The sequence below is a fragment of the Taeniopygia guttata genome, chromosome 1 (assembly GCF_048771995.1).
Source record: "Taeniopygia guttata chromosome 1, bTaeGut7.mat, whole genome shotgun sequence".
Taxonomy (NCBI): Eukaryota; Metazoa; Chordata; class Aves; order Passeriformes; family Estrildidae; genus Taeniopygia; species Taeniopygia guttata.
This window is the reverse complement of record NC_133024.1, coordinates 66,144,749-66,159,323: the sequence shown is the minus strand read 5'-3', so window position 1 is coordinate 66,159,323 and position 14,575 is coordinate 66,144,749. Positions and strand designations below refer to the sequence as shown.

The following is a 14,575-nucleotide window of genomic DNA, read 5'->3' as shown; positions in this document are numbered from 1 at the left end:
TGATTTTTAGCTCACAGAAACATTCAAGTTCTTTCTCTAGGTGTCTGACAAAAACTCTTCTTGCTGCAGGCTAGTTCATCCACTCTCTCCAGGCTTAAATATGCACAGTAGAAGCTAAATTTGTGATTAGTAATTTTGAACATGTACAGGTTTACTGTTTTACTGTAAGCTTTCAGAAGAAAGCTGCTATTCCTTTTCTCTCTGAGCAGACTTTTTCTTCCTCTCTGTACAAATCTAGTGTTTTTTCTTTGAAAAATTAGTACCAGTATTTAAATTTTCACCTTTTTGTGCATTGTAGATGAGGACAATTGTTTTGCTTGTATCAAGATTGTTAGTCTGGTATGAAAAATAGTTGGTTTAAATGCAGTTTCTTGCCTTCTGAAACTGATCTGTCTAGGGTTGAAGTGTTGGTACTTGATGCTTGTGCAGAAATACAGACCAGTTCAGGAACCTGGGCTAGCTGGAAACTCCTTGTGGAAGGGAAAATTGCAGCAGAGTCCCTGCCTGGCTGCACAGGTTCAGGTGCAAGGGTCAGGCAGGCTAGCGCTGGAAAGTTTGGGTACGTGGCAGAAGCCAGGGTAGGACTCTTACCAATCCAGATTGAAATAGCTGTGCCACAGCTGAACCCTGACCTTAGTTACAGTTTCTGTAAAAGATGAGTTAATCTTAAAAGTTTGGAGGTACTCTTGAGTTACTGAAAGTCTAAAGAGAGGTGCAAGTGAAGTGCAGTCTGAGAGCTGTGGTGCTTACAGACTTCATTTTGGGTGAAAAAGAATTACTGATCACAAAAGTTTAATAACAGGCTTCATTATGTGGGGTTTTGTTGTCACTCTTGGTAGCACAATATGCAGTCATTTTGTACAGGAGAAACTTCTGCAATTTGTGGTGAGGTGGCTCTGTGTTTGAAAAGGCCATTTAAGACGCATGACCTGAAAACTTCCTAGTTCTGCTTGCTTTGACTTCAGTGTTTTATTTAGAAATTACAGTTGTGTTGTGCCAATTGATAAGAAACTGAACTTGAAAGGTACATCACTTTTAAAACTTTTGTGTTTTTATTCTAGGTGAACCTCCAATTAAGAGGCAGCTTCTGCTTGAATTTAACAGAACAAAGAATTCCCCCAGGTCATTGAAAGCTTCTAAAAGCACCCCTGACGGTAATTTTAGTCATCTTGTGTTCTAAGCAGTAATCCAGTGTCAGTTGTTTTCTTGAGAATTCTTCAATTTCCAATAACCTAACATATAATAAGTTTACTTAACTACTGCATTTACCAATGTAGTCATGGAAATTCTGGCAAGGTGCTGTGGTAATGTCCCTGCAGACTTGAAATCTTGTGATTAATGATTTGCCTTATTGCATAGACTCTAAATATATTCCTTCTGCAAGAACTCTGGCTTAATTTCCAGTTCTGGAGGAATTTACCTGCTCTTTCACAATCCTAAATCTCACAAATTCTAGGCTCAATAGGAGGAATGCATTCTATTGGTTAACTTTGTGTAAAAACTTACTGGTGATATACTTACTATATAATTACTTCTGATATGAAACTTCCTCTTTGCACCCTAAGGGCATAGCACAAATGGGTTTACATTCCAGGCAGCTATTATTTAGTTACATTGATAATTCCAAGATAATTCCTTCCAAGTCCCTCAGTAATGGAAGGAGGAGTTTGTGCAAATGTGCCTTTTTCTGTTTTAGTGTCAAATAAAAGAATAAAAGTTGCTGAAAGAGTTCTAAATGGAATGGTGAGCTTACCTGGAGTTAAATACATTATAAACGTTACCCTTTCAGGAGCCTAAAAATATCTTGCTGGCTCACAAACATAAACTCTTGAGAGCTCAGCATTGTGAGCACTTAATCATTAGATCTCTCTGGAAAGATGTTTTAAAAAACATTTTTGAGGTCAGGAATAAATAAAGCTGTTTAAATCAACTCTGAAGACTTCTCTATATATCATTAATATAGATAAAGTATATGCTGTAAATTTCTAACTATGTGCCATTTCAAACATTTTTTTTTCTTACTATCTTACAGGCATTTTTAAAGACAGAAGAAAATTTATGTACCATGTCCCTTTAAAACCCATAACTTGTCAGCCTTTTGGGTGAGAAATTTTTGAGTTACTACTCAACTTCATAAAAGGCTAATAATTTTATGACAAAAATACTAAGTTACCATATAACACATGCTGCTGCAGTAGATCTAGTATATGCTATATATATCTATAGTAGATGCTAAACAAACTATACCCTATTATACTGTGTCTTTTCTCAATAGATAGAAGTTAAGTATTTTGTTTTTTAAATATCAAAGATTGATATTTTTGTCTTTTTACTGATACAGAATTGAAATTTTGTATTACTAAATTAGGAATACAAAACTCCTGACAAAGATTTTTGTCAGGAAGATGAAACCTGTATGCTTAAATGTTTTCATTTCTGTAGGTCAACTGAAGAACGACAAGAAGTCAAGAATCCTACCCTTACCCTGCCAGATCAAGACTTGAGAGGATTCCAATCTAAACCTGCCATTTTTCAGCACTGTGCTCTCAGGCACTCTTCAGACAGTGCTGCAGGGGTTTCCACTCCCTGTAAGGCCTCGGCAAAAGAGAGTGTAGAAACGAGAAGTTTGTACAAATCTGGCAAAGCTGCTAAAACTTTTATTCCACCCTTCAAAACCAAGCTGACATTTTCTACAAGCGAACAAGGCAGCAGCAGCAGATGTGACTCACCCATCAGCAAAAGTATGACCAAAGAGATGGAACTAAATCAGATCAGAACTGAACAAAATACTGCTGACCCTCAAGATCAGCAGCCTTGTATCCAGCATGCAGCAGACACTGATTTAGAAAATGGCAATTTAGGTATTTTCAGATTTTACTCACTTAACTATTGTGAATACTAACTATCAGAGTTGATTCTTTAGGGGTTTTTGTATAATTTGCAGACTTTTTTTTTTTTTTAATAAAAAGAAGCTTCATTTTAAGGCTTTTTTTTATTTTGGCAGGAAAATTAGGAAATTACTACTTTCCTAATATTTTATATTGTACTCCTAAAAGAGCATATACTGTTTATCACCAAAGTTAGTTGAGAAAAGGAAAATATTTCACATGATGCTTAGAAATGCTTAGAAACAGACAACTTATGTTTCATTTGATATTAGATTTTTCTTATATACCTCATAGATAAAAGAATCTAGGAACCTTAGATTATGCTTCATTCATTTTTACAGGAGCTTGTTTTCATTCTGTCTTCTAATTAAAATGTAGACTTAGCCATGTAAATGGTTGATTGTGTCATTTTTAAAGAGGCAGACTTTGTCTGCTCAACTGTTTGACTTAAGAATGTGGATTTATGCCTTCTAAGCTCTCTTGAGTGCTCTGGTTCTTTTGGTTACTTCTATAATTTACAATCAAATAATCCGGATTTTTTTTCAGAAGGACTTGTGTATATTTGAACAGATGTATGAGTATTTGCAGAATTAGATCCTGCAGTAACAGGCCAAAATTTCAGGATTAAGAATTTCTGTAGTCAACTAATTTCTTTCCATTTGGAGTTTTCTATGAAGACTGAGTTCAGTCATCATATGAGAAAAATATGTGGATGGAAGTTTAGTTCAGGGACTTATATAAAATTAATATGGATATGTAATTTGTTTTATATAAATATTCAAATGCCTTCAGTAAATACTGCTTTCTAAATGCATTAAACTTTTAATATTTAGACCTGTCGTTTATAAAAATCTGCAGAGTAGCATAGAAAAAACGCTGCTCTGAATCTGCTACAGCGTCACTGTGTATCTTTATTTGATAATGTTTTTAAAAGGTTGTGATAATTTGGGTTTTTTTAATTTGCAGCTATGGCCAGGATGGTGACAAATCTCCGCTGTGCCAGAGATCTGCAGGAAATGAGAATTAAAAAGAAATGTAGGCAAAATATTCGTTCACAGCCAGGCTCTCTTTATGTCATTAAAACGTCTGCCAGCAATAGAATCTCTCTGAAAAATGCAGTAGAAGAGAAATCTCCTAGCTTTTATTCTACAGAAGAGGTATATTGATATCTTTTTATTTTCAGTCTAACATCTGTTTCTCAAAACTAGCAAATAAAAACTCAGTAGCTTTTGAATAGATACATTTTTCAGTTTTTAGGTTAAGTATTTACAGTAGCTGTTACACCAGTTGCTACAGTATTTAAGTGGCATATATCCAGTTTTAAGACTATAAAGGTCATAAGTCTCTAGTGTTATAATCAAACAGGAAAAAAAAAATCCACCATTTAAAATGCACATGAAGAGCATTTAAGCTTAGGTAAATCTATATGAAAATGCTCTTGCTTTTGGTACTGTGAAAGTACAAAACCTATTGAATTTTTTTAAACACTTTCAAGGAACACTGTGATGCTGTTCTGCTAAAACAGTTGTTGGGGATCATCCATTTCCCATTGTTTACATATGAAATGGCAAGGTCAGACAAAAGCTGTCTCAACCTTAAAGAAATATTTAATCTTAATTATAAGATTGGATATTTAAACTCTCTGTTAAATTCTCACTGTACTGTCATTATTTTGTCTTTTCCATCTGATTTTTTTCAGCTATATACATATGGTGTTTCAAAACAGTGTATACAAGTTAACAGCACAAATGCAGAATCTTTCCAGTTTCTCATCAAGGACTTTTTCAGTAAGGAGTATTTGTTAGCTGGAAATGGAATGCATCTTGCTGATGGAGGATGGCTAATACCTACAGATGAGGGAAAAGCTGGGAAAAAGGAGTTTTACAGGTACTGTTGCTTATGAACTTGGGACAACTATGCTATTTATTAGATAGCAATTCTCTTGTCTCCTAGAATAAATCCAACACAGTGGTATTTTAAAACTTCTGACTGCTGGTTTTTTACTATACATTTTTAGTACACCTCCGTTGGCATAAATAAAGATATTATAGGATTGTGAATTTTCTATGTAGATTCGTGTTGCTAGTGATTGATCCTCACTGACCATTAAAGAAAACAAAGTCAGTTTGGAAAATTTCTGAAAATTTTTCAGTGATGTAAATAGTCTGAAAAATAGGCAAGTCAAAATTTGCAGTGGATTTCAGGTTAATTTATTAACAATTTATATGCAGAGCCCTCTGTGACACTCCTGGTGTGGACCCCAATCTAATAACAGAGGCCTGGGTTTACAATCACTACAGATGGATTGTCTGGAAATTGGCAGCCATGGAAGTGTCTTTCCCACGTGAATTTGCTAACAGATGTTTGACACCAGAAATGGTCCTGTTGCAGTTGAAATACAGGTATGTGTATAGCAATATATTGGGAGCTGTAATTTGTGTTACTGTGTACTTTCTGGTTTGTCAATATTACAAAATAAGCACATCCACCTTGCACTCACTACTTAGCAGAATGCTTGTATTGTTAAACTTACACACAGCAGTATTAAAAACATAGCGTGTGTTACCTGCAAAAATGTAGAAAACATTTGATTTGCTACAGTGGTGCTTAATCATGTAGATTGAGTAACCAACAGTTTGCTACAACTGTGTTTAAAGAAAAACAATGTGATGGATTTTGTTTGCTGTAACTAAGCAGAAATTCCTTTTTGTAGGTATGATTTGGAAGTTGATAAAAGTAAACGATCAGCAATCAAAAAAATAATGGAAAGAGATGATGCAGCAGGTAAAACACTTGTACTGTGTATTTCCAAAATCATATCGCTGAACACAGTTGTATCTCCTAGCAGTAGCAATAAGAACATGGAAAGTAAAAAAGCAGCAGCTTTAATTGAAGTTACTGATGGCTGGTATGGGATCAGAGCTCTTCTGGATCCACCTCTCAAAGCTTTCTTAGATAGAAGGCAGCTGACTGTTGGTCAGAAGATCATAGTGCACGGAGCAGAACTTGTTGGTCCTCAAAATGGATGTACACCACTGGAAGCCCCAGATTCCCTTATGTTAAAGGTAAATAAAATATTCTGCTTGATTGGATGTGACAGAGATGTGATAAATGCTACTTAATTTAGCCATATTTTGTAAAGAGGAAAAGTTATTGGGGTTTTACAAACAGATGGAGCTTTGCTGAAGTTCAGTAACCAGATTTGTAAGACAGGGGTGTCAATACAGTTGGAAGAGAAGTTTGTAATATAAAATTCTACCAAGTTTTGCTATGTGCTTTGGCAGCTCCAGCTCCTTACTTTGGTTAAACTCCAAGTTGCAAAGAAGTATTTATCCATCTCAGATGATATGGAAGTTGGAGGAAGAATGGGGGGGAACCAAGTCATGAGAGGATGAACTGGTGGGGGAGGGCCTTGGCTCATTTGAGGTTAGTTAAAGAGATTTAATTTTAAAGAGGGTGAAGTTTTAACATAATACTGAAATTGCTCCTCTGGTACAAAGCAATGGGTTGTCTCACAGATTCTCATTTCCCAGAGAATTTTAACTTATCAGATTTTTAGATTCTGTTTAAAATACAGTCTTCAGTGTGAAAGGAAATCTTTAAATTAAAATGTGATCTGCTCAGGTGCAAAAGTGATATATTCTTAGTGAGGATAGTGTGAAAATGGATATGTAGATATTCCTGTAGGTAAAATAAGGTGGATAGAACTTTGCTATAACTTAGAGCAGTGACAATTTCTCATGCACCCTTTCCCTTGCTCAGATCTCAGCGAACAGCACTCGCCGTGTGCGATGGCACACAAAACTAGGATTTCATCGGGATCCCAGACCTTTCCCTGTGCCTTTGTCATCACTTTACAGTGAGGGCGGTGCAGTGGGGTGTATTGATGTGGTTATTCAAAGAACTTACCCTATTCAGGTATGGTGGAAGCATTTTATGAATCTAGCAGGGTTCTATGAGATCTCCATTATATTAATTAATTGCTATATCATTCGTCAAAGACACAATATAGAGAGTTACAATTTTTTTTTAAGATACCGTTATGTGTAAAATACACAGGAGTGGTTCTTGCATTGCGCATGCATTTAGTATTTCAGGACTAGAGCATCCTGCTGCAAGAAGTTGGTGTTCAGTATCCTTTAGATGACTTTGCTTTCAGCTTAAAAAAGCATTGGTAGGATTACTTTTTCTTACATGTAACTGATTGTATTGTTTTATATTATTAAAGTAAGTTTTATATTATTAAAAATACAGTGTGTAATTATGCTGTAAAACAGAGTTAAGTTCTTTTAAATACTACTTGATATCCAGACGTTTTAAATGCAATCAGACTTCACTGCAACTACTTGGTTTTATAAATTTATAAATGACAAAATGAAACAATATTTCTTTTAGTAATCAATTCTTTTAATGTAAACAGTTTAACCAGGGCATAATTTTCATATTTTATTAGCTTTTCTCAGAGCAGGTTATACTTGGCATGTATATCTAGGATACTTTTTTTCATTGCCTTCTTACTAAGGTATTATATTATTGTTGGTGGATGTAGAATGAATTCTGCAAAGGTACTAGCAACATTTGGTTTGGATCATTACTTTGCTTTTTAGATCATTACTTTAATGGAGGAAATTGCAGCACTTATTGTATGAGCTGCCTGGTAGAACAAACATTTATTTAGGTCTCAGAAAGGGGACTATAATCTGTAACTGCATCACAGTAAATGGTTTCCAGGCTGGGGAGGCAAGTGCTTCTTCATATCTGGCTATGTCAAGAGATTGATGTACTTTTTTCTGCATTAAACACTGAGACTCTTGCTCAAACATGCCAAAATTATAAGATTTGGGCTGTCTGTCACATTTTACCTCAAGAGTCAAGGAGTGTGGAAATCACAGTAGCCTTAATTAAAGGTGTCAAACTGTGAGTAATGCAGGAAATACATGATGTGCAATTAATGAGGTAGGTAGAGCCTATTTCAACAATTCATTGCCTCATAAGGATTGGTTCTGCAACCTTCCCTTATCTTGCTTTCACTATACACTCTTGCTGCTTCTCTGTTCTAAACCTGGAGATCACCTGGTCCTGTTACTTAGGTAACTTAATTAATTAAACTAGGAAAAAGTAACTAATAATAATATTAAGAACAGACAGTGAACTGCTTGTCTATTTAATTACCAAACTGATACAATCTGCTGAGGTCACTGCTAGAGCCAGTGCAAAGTAGAAGACAGAAGTGTGCAGAAAATGGGAAGGGAACAACCATGGATCTCCTCATTTAGCTCACTGGCCTCTTCAAATCAGGCAAGCCAGTTCTGGTAGGGTTGTTGACAAGGCTATGTAATCATCTCAGGCAGAAAAGATTTAGGATAAACCTAAACCTTTCTGCATCTGCAGAACTATATCAGAGTTCTTTTACAGCATCTAATCCAGGGTGTTAAAACAGAAAGTACAGATGATGTGGAAAGACAAGTTGGGTAGAATGCAGTCTGGTGTATTTTTCAGCATTGAGTTTGATGGTTTGTATCTTAATGAATCTACCAGTGGGATCCATTAATCATCTAAATTACAACACTGATACCCACTACTTGAAGTTATGTTTTCTTCAGCTTTAAATCATCTGGTTTTGGATACTGCTCCATTATGCTTGTCTTTGACAAGTTACCAACCAATCCTGTGGGGTTTTGCCTTTTATCTGTTATACTGGAAGAACTTAAAGTCTGTTGCCTGTTCATTTTTAAAGCATTTTTGCTCAACAGTGAGTATGAAAGAGAAGCTAGATAATGTTGAAAATAATTTTTTTAAACTCTGGGTTTAGTTTTAATCTTTTTATTTCAGTGGATGGAAAAGACGTCAGCTGGTTCCTATGTTTTTCGTAATAGCCGAGCAGAAGAAAGGGAAGCTGCCAAGCATGCAGAGGATCAGCAAAAGAAATTGGAAGCTCTGTTTGCAAAAATTCAAGCAGAATATGAAAAGCATGAAGGTAAAGCTTTCATTCTTTCAGAAAATATATAAAGAACAGAAAAACATTTTGATGTTTTCAGAAAAGGCTAAAGAAATTGTCAAAAATCTCTGGTGATCAAGAAGAAGAGATGGGATTTTGGGTTGTTTTCTTTGTTGTTGTTTTTGTTTTGTGTTGTTTCAGATTTTTGCTTCCTGTGTGTCAAGACCTTTTGGTACAAAATGGTTTTGTGCTTATTTGCATGGCTTTGCAGCTCTCTAGGAAACACCTTTTGAACATATTGGTAGGCAGGTCACTAAAAAATTATCCTTGAGATGATTTTCAGGGAAATGCTACAAAATTGCAGAATTCATCATTTTCATTCCCCTCAGGGACATGACACTGTAAGATTTCACCCAGAGGCGGGCACTGCTAGGATGTATCTCAGTAGACCTGAACACCAAGACTGAGCATCTCTTTCCTCATGAATAATTGCATGACTGTGTGGATACTCAGGTCAGTGGAGCTGCTCAGTGGGACAGGGACTGTGGTGACACAGGCCATGGAGAATACTGAGTTACTGAATGCCCTTGGTTGGCAATCCCAGGCCACAGAGACCAGGAAAAATTCTGAAGCAAGGAGGACCTACCCTTGGTGGAAGAGGATCAAGTTAGAGAACACTCAGGCAAACCGGACATATGTAAGTCCACAGCTGATGATGGGATTAACTCAGAATGCTGGAGGAGCTGACTGATGTCTGTGGGGCTGCTTTTGATCCTCTTTGAATGATCATTAGTTGGTTGGTAGAAGTGCCTGGAGACTGGAAGAAAGCAAATGTGTCTGCTGTATTCAGAAAAGGTAGGAAGGAGTACCCAGAAAACTACAGGCCAGTCAGCCTTACCCTGATCCTTGAGAAGGTGATGGGACAAATAATCGTGGAAGCACAGGCACAAAAGGGATAAAAATGTGATTTGGAGTATTCAGCAAAGATTCACTCAGCGGAAGTTTGACCAACCTGACAGTGTTCTGTGATGAAATCACTGGCTTGGGCAGTTGAGGCAAGAGCAGTGACATTGTCTACCTGGACTTCAGAAAGGCTTTTGACACTGTGTCCCTTAGGATTCACAGAGAGAAGCTGATGGGCTGGATGAGCAGGCAGGCAAGTGGATTGAAAACTGTCTGAACAGTAGGGCCCAGAGGGTGGTGATCAGTGGCACAAAGTCTGTTTGGAAGCCAGTAACTCCTGGTGTATGCCAGGGATGAGTACTCAGTCTAGTCACATTTTAACAAATTCAGTAATGATCTGGAGAGTGGGGCGATGTACTTACAGCAGGTTTGGTGCTGAAAATTAGGACAATTGGTGGATACACTAGAGGATTATGCTGCCATCCAGAGGGATTTTGGCACCTGGAGAAATAGGCTGACAAGAACCTCATGAAGTTCAACAAAGCAAATTGCAAACCTTACACCTGGAGAGGCGCAGTGACATGCACCAATACATGCTGGGGGCCACTCAGCTGGATAGCAGCTTGGCAGAAAGAGCCCTGGGGGTCCTGGCAGATAAGTTGAGGATTGTTGCCAGGAGGTCTAAGATGGTGATCCTTCCCTTCTGTTTAGCACTGGTAAGGCCACATGTGGAATGCCATGTCCAGTTCTGAGCTCCTCACTCTAAAAGAGACATGGACACACTGGAGATACTACAACAAAGGACCATGAATGTGTTTAAGGAATTGGAGCATCTGACTTAGGAAAATCTGAGAGAGCTGGGACCATTGAGCTTGGAGAAGGCTCAGGAACACCTGATCAATGTACTTAAATACCTGGAAGGACAGTGCAGAGATGGAGCTTGGCTTCTGTCAGTGGTGTCCAGTGACAGGTCCAGAGCCAAATGAGTACAAACTGGAACAGAGGAAGTTCCCTCTGGTCACCAGGAAACTTTTTCACTATGGTGGTTGACTGACAGTGTTGCCTAGAGAGGCTGTAAAATTTCCATCCTGGGAGATAATAAAAAGCTCACTGGACATGGTCTTAGTCAGCCTTCTATAGGGTGCCCCTGCTTGAGCAGGGGGGTTGGACCATATGACCTCCAGAGGTGCCTTTCAGTTCAGTATCTTCTAATTCTGTAATAGCTGACACTGTCCACCTCTCCCAGTGATTACTACATGGAATTTTTAGTTGAAATCAGAGATGGCCTTGTAATTCTTAAACGTCACTGCTATGACACCTCGTGTGTTGTTTTATGTTTGGTAAATTTGTACACAGGGGTCTGCTGTGCTGAAGGAATTCAACAAAATTCTGGCAGCAAAGTGACGTACATAGTAGTTTAATATTAGTTAACTTGGCATTTAGCTGATGTCCTGAGGAGGCTTTGTGTGAAGGCCTGTGGTCACCTGCTGTTCCACATCTTGTTGTCTTTAAGACGTCTCTGCTGCATGAGAAGAAGAGCAAGTGATGTACATAAAGAAAATGTAGTCAAGTATCTATGAAGGTTCTTGGCAGCCCATCAAACCTCCCACGCTCTCCTAAGTGATATTAGCCACTGATTCTAGCTGCTAGCCTCCTAGCCACTGATACAGGCTTCCCCAAAGTTTGTATAATATTCTATTTATGTTGTATTGCAATTAATAAGATTTTTTTTCTTCTTGTATTTTCCTGATACGTATATATATACACACAGATACACACATATACATCAATTCTTATACATGTGTTTCGTATTTTTATTCTGGCAAGGCCTAAGTACTACTGTGCTTCTTATATAATTATTTCTTCCTTCACTTAAAGTGTTTTGGTTGTAATCCACATAAAGGCTTTTTCTCAACAGAGAGAACCAGTAGAAGAACACCAAGATCACGGATTGTCACAAGACAGCAAATCCATAATTTGCAAGATGGTGCAGAACTTTATGAAGCAATTCAGAATGCATCTGATCCTGGTTATATGGAGGTAGTGGGTTAATTTTGAAAAGCTTTTGGAATAAATGAAAATTTAATAACTCATGCTAAAGTTGACCATTAAATTACTCTTTGGTTTTGCTGTTTTTTGTTATCTTCTACAGCATGCTTATTGCTAAATAAATTAATATTAAAATTTTTGAAAAAAACCTTAATGAAGGTTTGTTGTAATTGATTAATATTATCTTGGATGGTAATTTTCTCTTGGTATAAGAATCCAGGATATAGCACAATTAGAAGTTAATGCTACTTGTAATTTTATTACTTTGCTTTGTCTCGCATATATGAAAACTTAATGCACCTCATTGATCTAGAGTTTCATACACTTGCATGCTGTTCACTGAATTGTGTGGATAATTATATTGTCTTCATTCCCTGTTCCAGTTAAATCACAATATTTAAGTCTTTATGCCTTCATAATAAAGATACGGGTGATTAGTCCCTGCCAGTTGTTAAAAATTAAATTCATGCCTTGCCTTTTGCAAGTGAGGATCCTTGTCTGTCATAAAGCCATATGATCTGATTTATTTGATAAAATGGTATCCATGTCTTTGAAGCTGCATGTACAGACATCTGGATCTTGGAGTCTTGGTCAGTAAAGTGATGGCATTTTAGTGTAAATCATTGTGTCAACTCAGAGACAGCAGCTGGAGGAGAAGTGCAACTCTTCCTTATTCTTCCAGAAATTTTTCCTACTATGTCTTCATATGAAACAGGCAAGCTTGGCTGTTATATTAAATATTCACCTTACTTCCGCACTCTCAAGCAGGCTTCCCACTAATTGTCACATAAGAACAGTGTGTAGTGTAATCTCTGCACAGACCAGAGAGCACCAGCTGAGTACCAGCAGTACCACTGCTGCCTCCTGTTGTTTTAATATACTTCATTTCAAGTCCTAGTAGTGCATCAGCTGGAAATAAATTGCTTTAAACAGATGAAGACTCAAGAAAGAGGCTATCTAAAAATCTTGTGGTTTTTTATAAATGATTAATAAAATGATACCGAGTTCATCTTCTCTTGGTTACAGGGATATCTCAGTGATGACCAGTTAAAAGCCTTGAAGGCTTACAGGCAGCTGATGAATGACAAAAAACAAACTCAGTTGCAGGAACAATTCAAGAAGGCTTTAGAGTCAGCAGAACAGGAAGAAAATGGTTGTTACAAAAGGGATGTGTCTGCAGTATGGAGATTATATGTAGTAGACTACAGAAAGCAAGAAAAACATAAAGGTCAGTGCTTGAAAAATTATAAAAAACTTCTAACTAAATGCGGTAACTGGCCAGCATAGGTAGATTTGAAGAGTTTCCCAACAGTATTTTAGCTTACATGTAAATATTTCCAGTTTGATTCTTGTTTAGGGCTTTTGGAAAGGATTTTTTAGATTCATTTTGTTTAAAAGCCTTCAAAGTATTACTGAGCAGGAAACTGAGCTTCTGTGCTGTTGTCAGGAGCAATAGTGAGTATCTGGCGCCCGCTGCCCGATGTGTGTTCCTTGCTGAAGGAAGGCGCTCGCTACAGGATCTTCCAGCTGTCAGCGTCCCAGTCCAGGGGCAAGGCAGACTCCACCAGCATCCAGTTAACAGCCACCAAGAAAACTCAGTATCTACAGCTCTCAGTAAGTCTTTAAGTCTGTAAAGGTGCATCATTAAAATGTGTCACACTCTGTAAGTGTGGTAAATAATGAAGTTTTGTGTTTCATCAGGTATCACAGGAGATGCTGGTACAGATTTTCTTTCCAAGAAAGGCTCTAGAATTCACCAGTTTATTGGATCCTTCTTTTCAGCCACCATGTGCTGAAGTGGATTTAGTCGGAGTTGTAATTTCTGTTAGAAGAGCGGGTATGTTGATGTTGTGAACCACATTCATGTCCTCCTATTGAATAAGCACTGAATTCTTTATTTCAAAAGTTAGAGTTATCTTGGTGTTGTACCTGAATCTCAAGCCTGTGAAAACCTGCTGATACAGCCCATCACAGTGACATGCTGGCAGACAAATCTGTATTTCTGAAGAAAAACTGTCTCGGCTTAGTAGCTGAGGAAGTTAGAAAGGGAGGATCAAAGCTCAAAAGCAGCTTATATTTACATGTTTGGGGTTTTTTTTCCATAAATGGTGGGAATAAGTTCTCGCATCTGTGCTCAGCATCTGCACAAACACCATTGTGGATATACATGAACTCCCTTTGGTGTACAGTGTAATGGAATGAGTGGAATTCAAGCACTGGACCTCATGGATAGGGAGAGGTGGATAATCTTCTGGGTAAAAAGGGAAAGTTCCATAGGAGTATTGGTTTTGAAGACACAAACTTTGAGTTGTTTTCTGTAATCAGTAGGGAGCTAGTGTAGAATATGAAAGAAGTATGAGATACCTGTCACCATGCAGATGGGCTGCCATGTAGCTCTTTCAAGATGTGTGTGACTTTTTTTAGTAAATCCAAATCACTTAAAAAGATGTAAAGGTTTAATTCAGATTTTTTTTTCCCTGCTTTTAGGTTTCACTACTGTGGTATACTTGTCTGATGAAAGCTATAACTTAGTGGCAGTAAAGATCTGGACAGATCTCAGACACTTGGCTATTGAAGATGTAGTTGTCCGCTGCTCACTCATTTCTGCAAGCAACCTTCAGTGGCAGTCGGAATTCAGATCAGAAATTCCCATGCTGTTGGCTGGAGATCTTTCTTTATTCTCAGCCAGTCCAAAGGAATGCTATCTTCAAGAGAAGGTTAATGAACTGAGAAGTGTGATAGAGGTAAATCTGTAGAAGTGTCATAGGATGGTTAGTTTCAGTTACTGCTGAGTTAC

The 14,575-nt window shown here is 37.5% G+C and overlaps 1 protein-coding gene across 5 annotated transcripts in view; it reads left to right on the top strand.

Annotated features, from left to right (window-relative positions):
* The window catches only part of BRCA2 (BRCA2 DNA repair associated), a 36,947-nt gene that overhangs the window by 19,780 nt on the left and 2,592 nt on the right, over positions 1-14,575 (top strand). For 3 of the 5 annotated variants that reach the window (XM_072930139.1, XM_072930145.1, XM_004175053.6), the window contains exons 13-26: positions 1,062-1,154; positions 2,033-2,102; positions 2,443-2,861; positions 3,855-4,045; positions 4,588-4,775; positions 5,120-5,290; positions 5,602-5,953; positions 6,651-6,806; positions 8,721-8,865; positions 11,648-11,769; positions 12,805-13,006; positions 13,226-13,392; positions 13,480-13,615; positions 14,266-14,522. In XM_072930139.1, the coding sequence (XP_072786240.1) occupies positions 1,062-1,154; positions 2,033-2,102; positions 2,443-2,861; positions 3,855-4,045; positions 4,588-4,775; positions 5,120-5,290; positions 5,602-5,953; positions 6,651-6,806; positions 8,721-8,865; positions 11,648-11,769; positions 12,805-13,006; positions 13,226-13,392; positions 13,480-13,615; positions 14,266-14,522 (2,669 nt within the window). Of the gene's footprint in view, positions 1-1,061; positions 1,155-2,032; positions 2,103-2,442; positions 2,862-3,854; positions 4,046-4,587; positions 4,776-5,119; positions 5,291-5,601; positions 5,954-6,650; positions 6,807-8,720; positions 8,866-11,647; positions 11,770-12,804; positions 13,007-13,158; positions 13,393-13,479; positions 13,616-14,265; positions 14,523-14,575 lie in introns of those variants that run through there. The other 2 variants (XM_072930148.1, XM_072930149.1) reach the window with 2 other exon arrangements.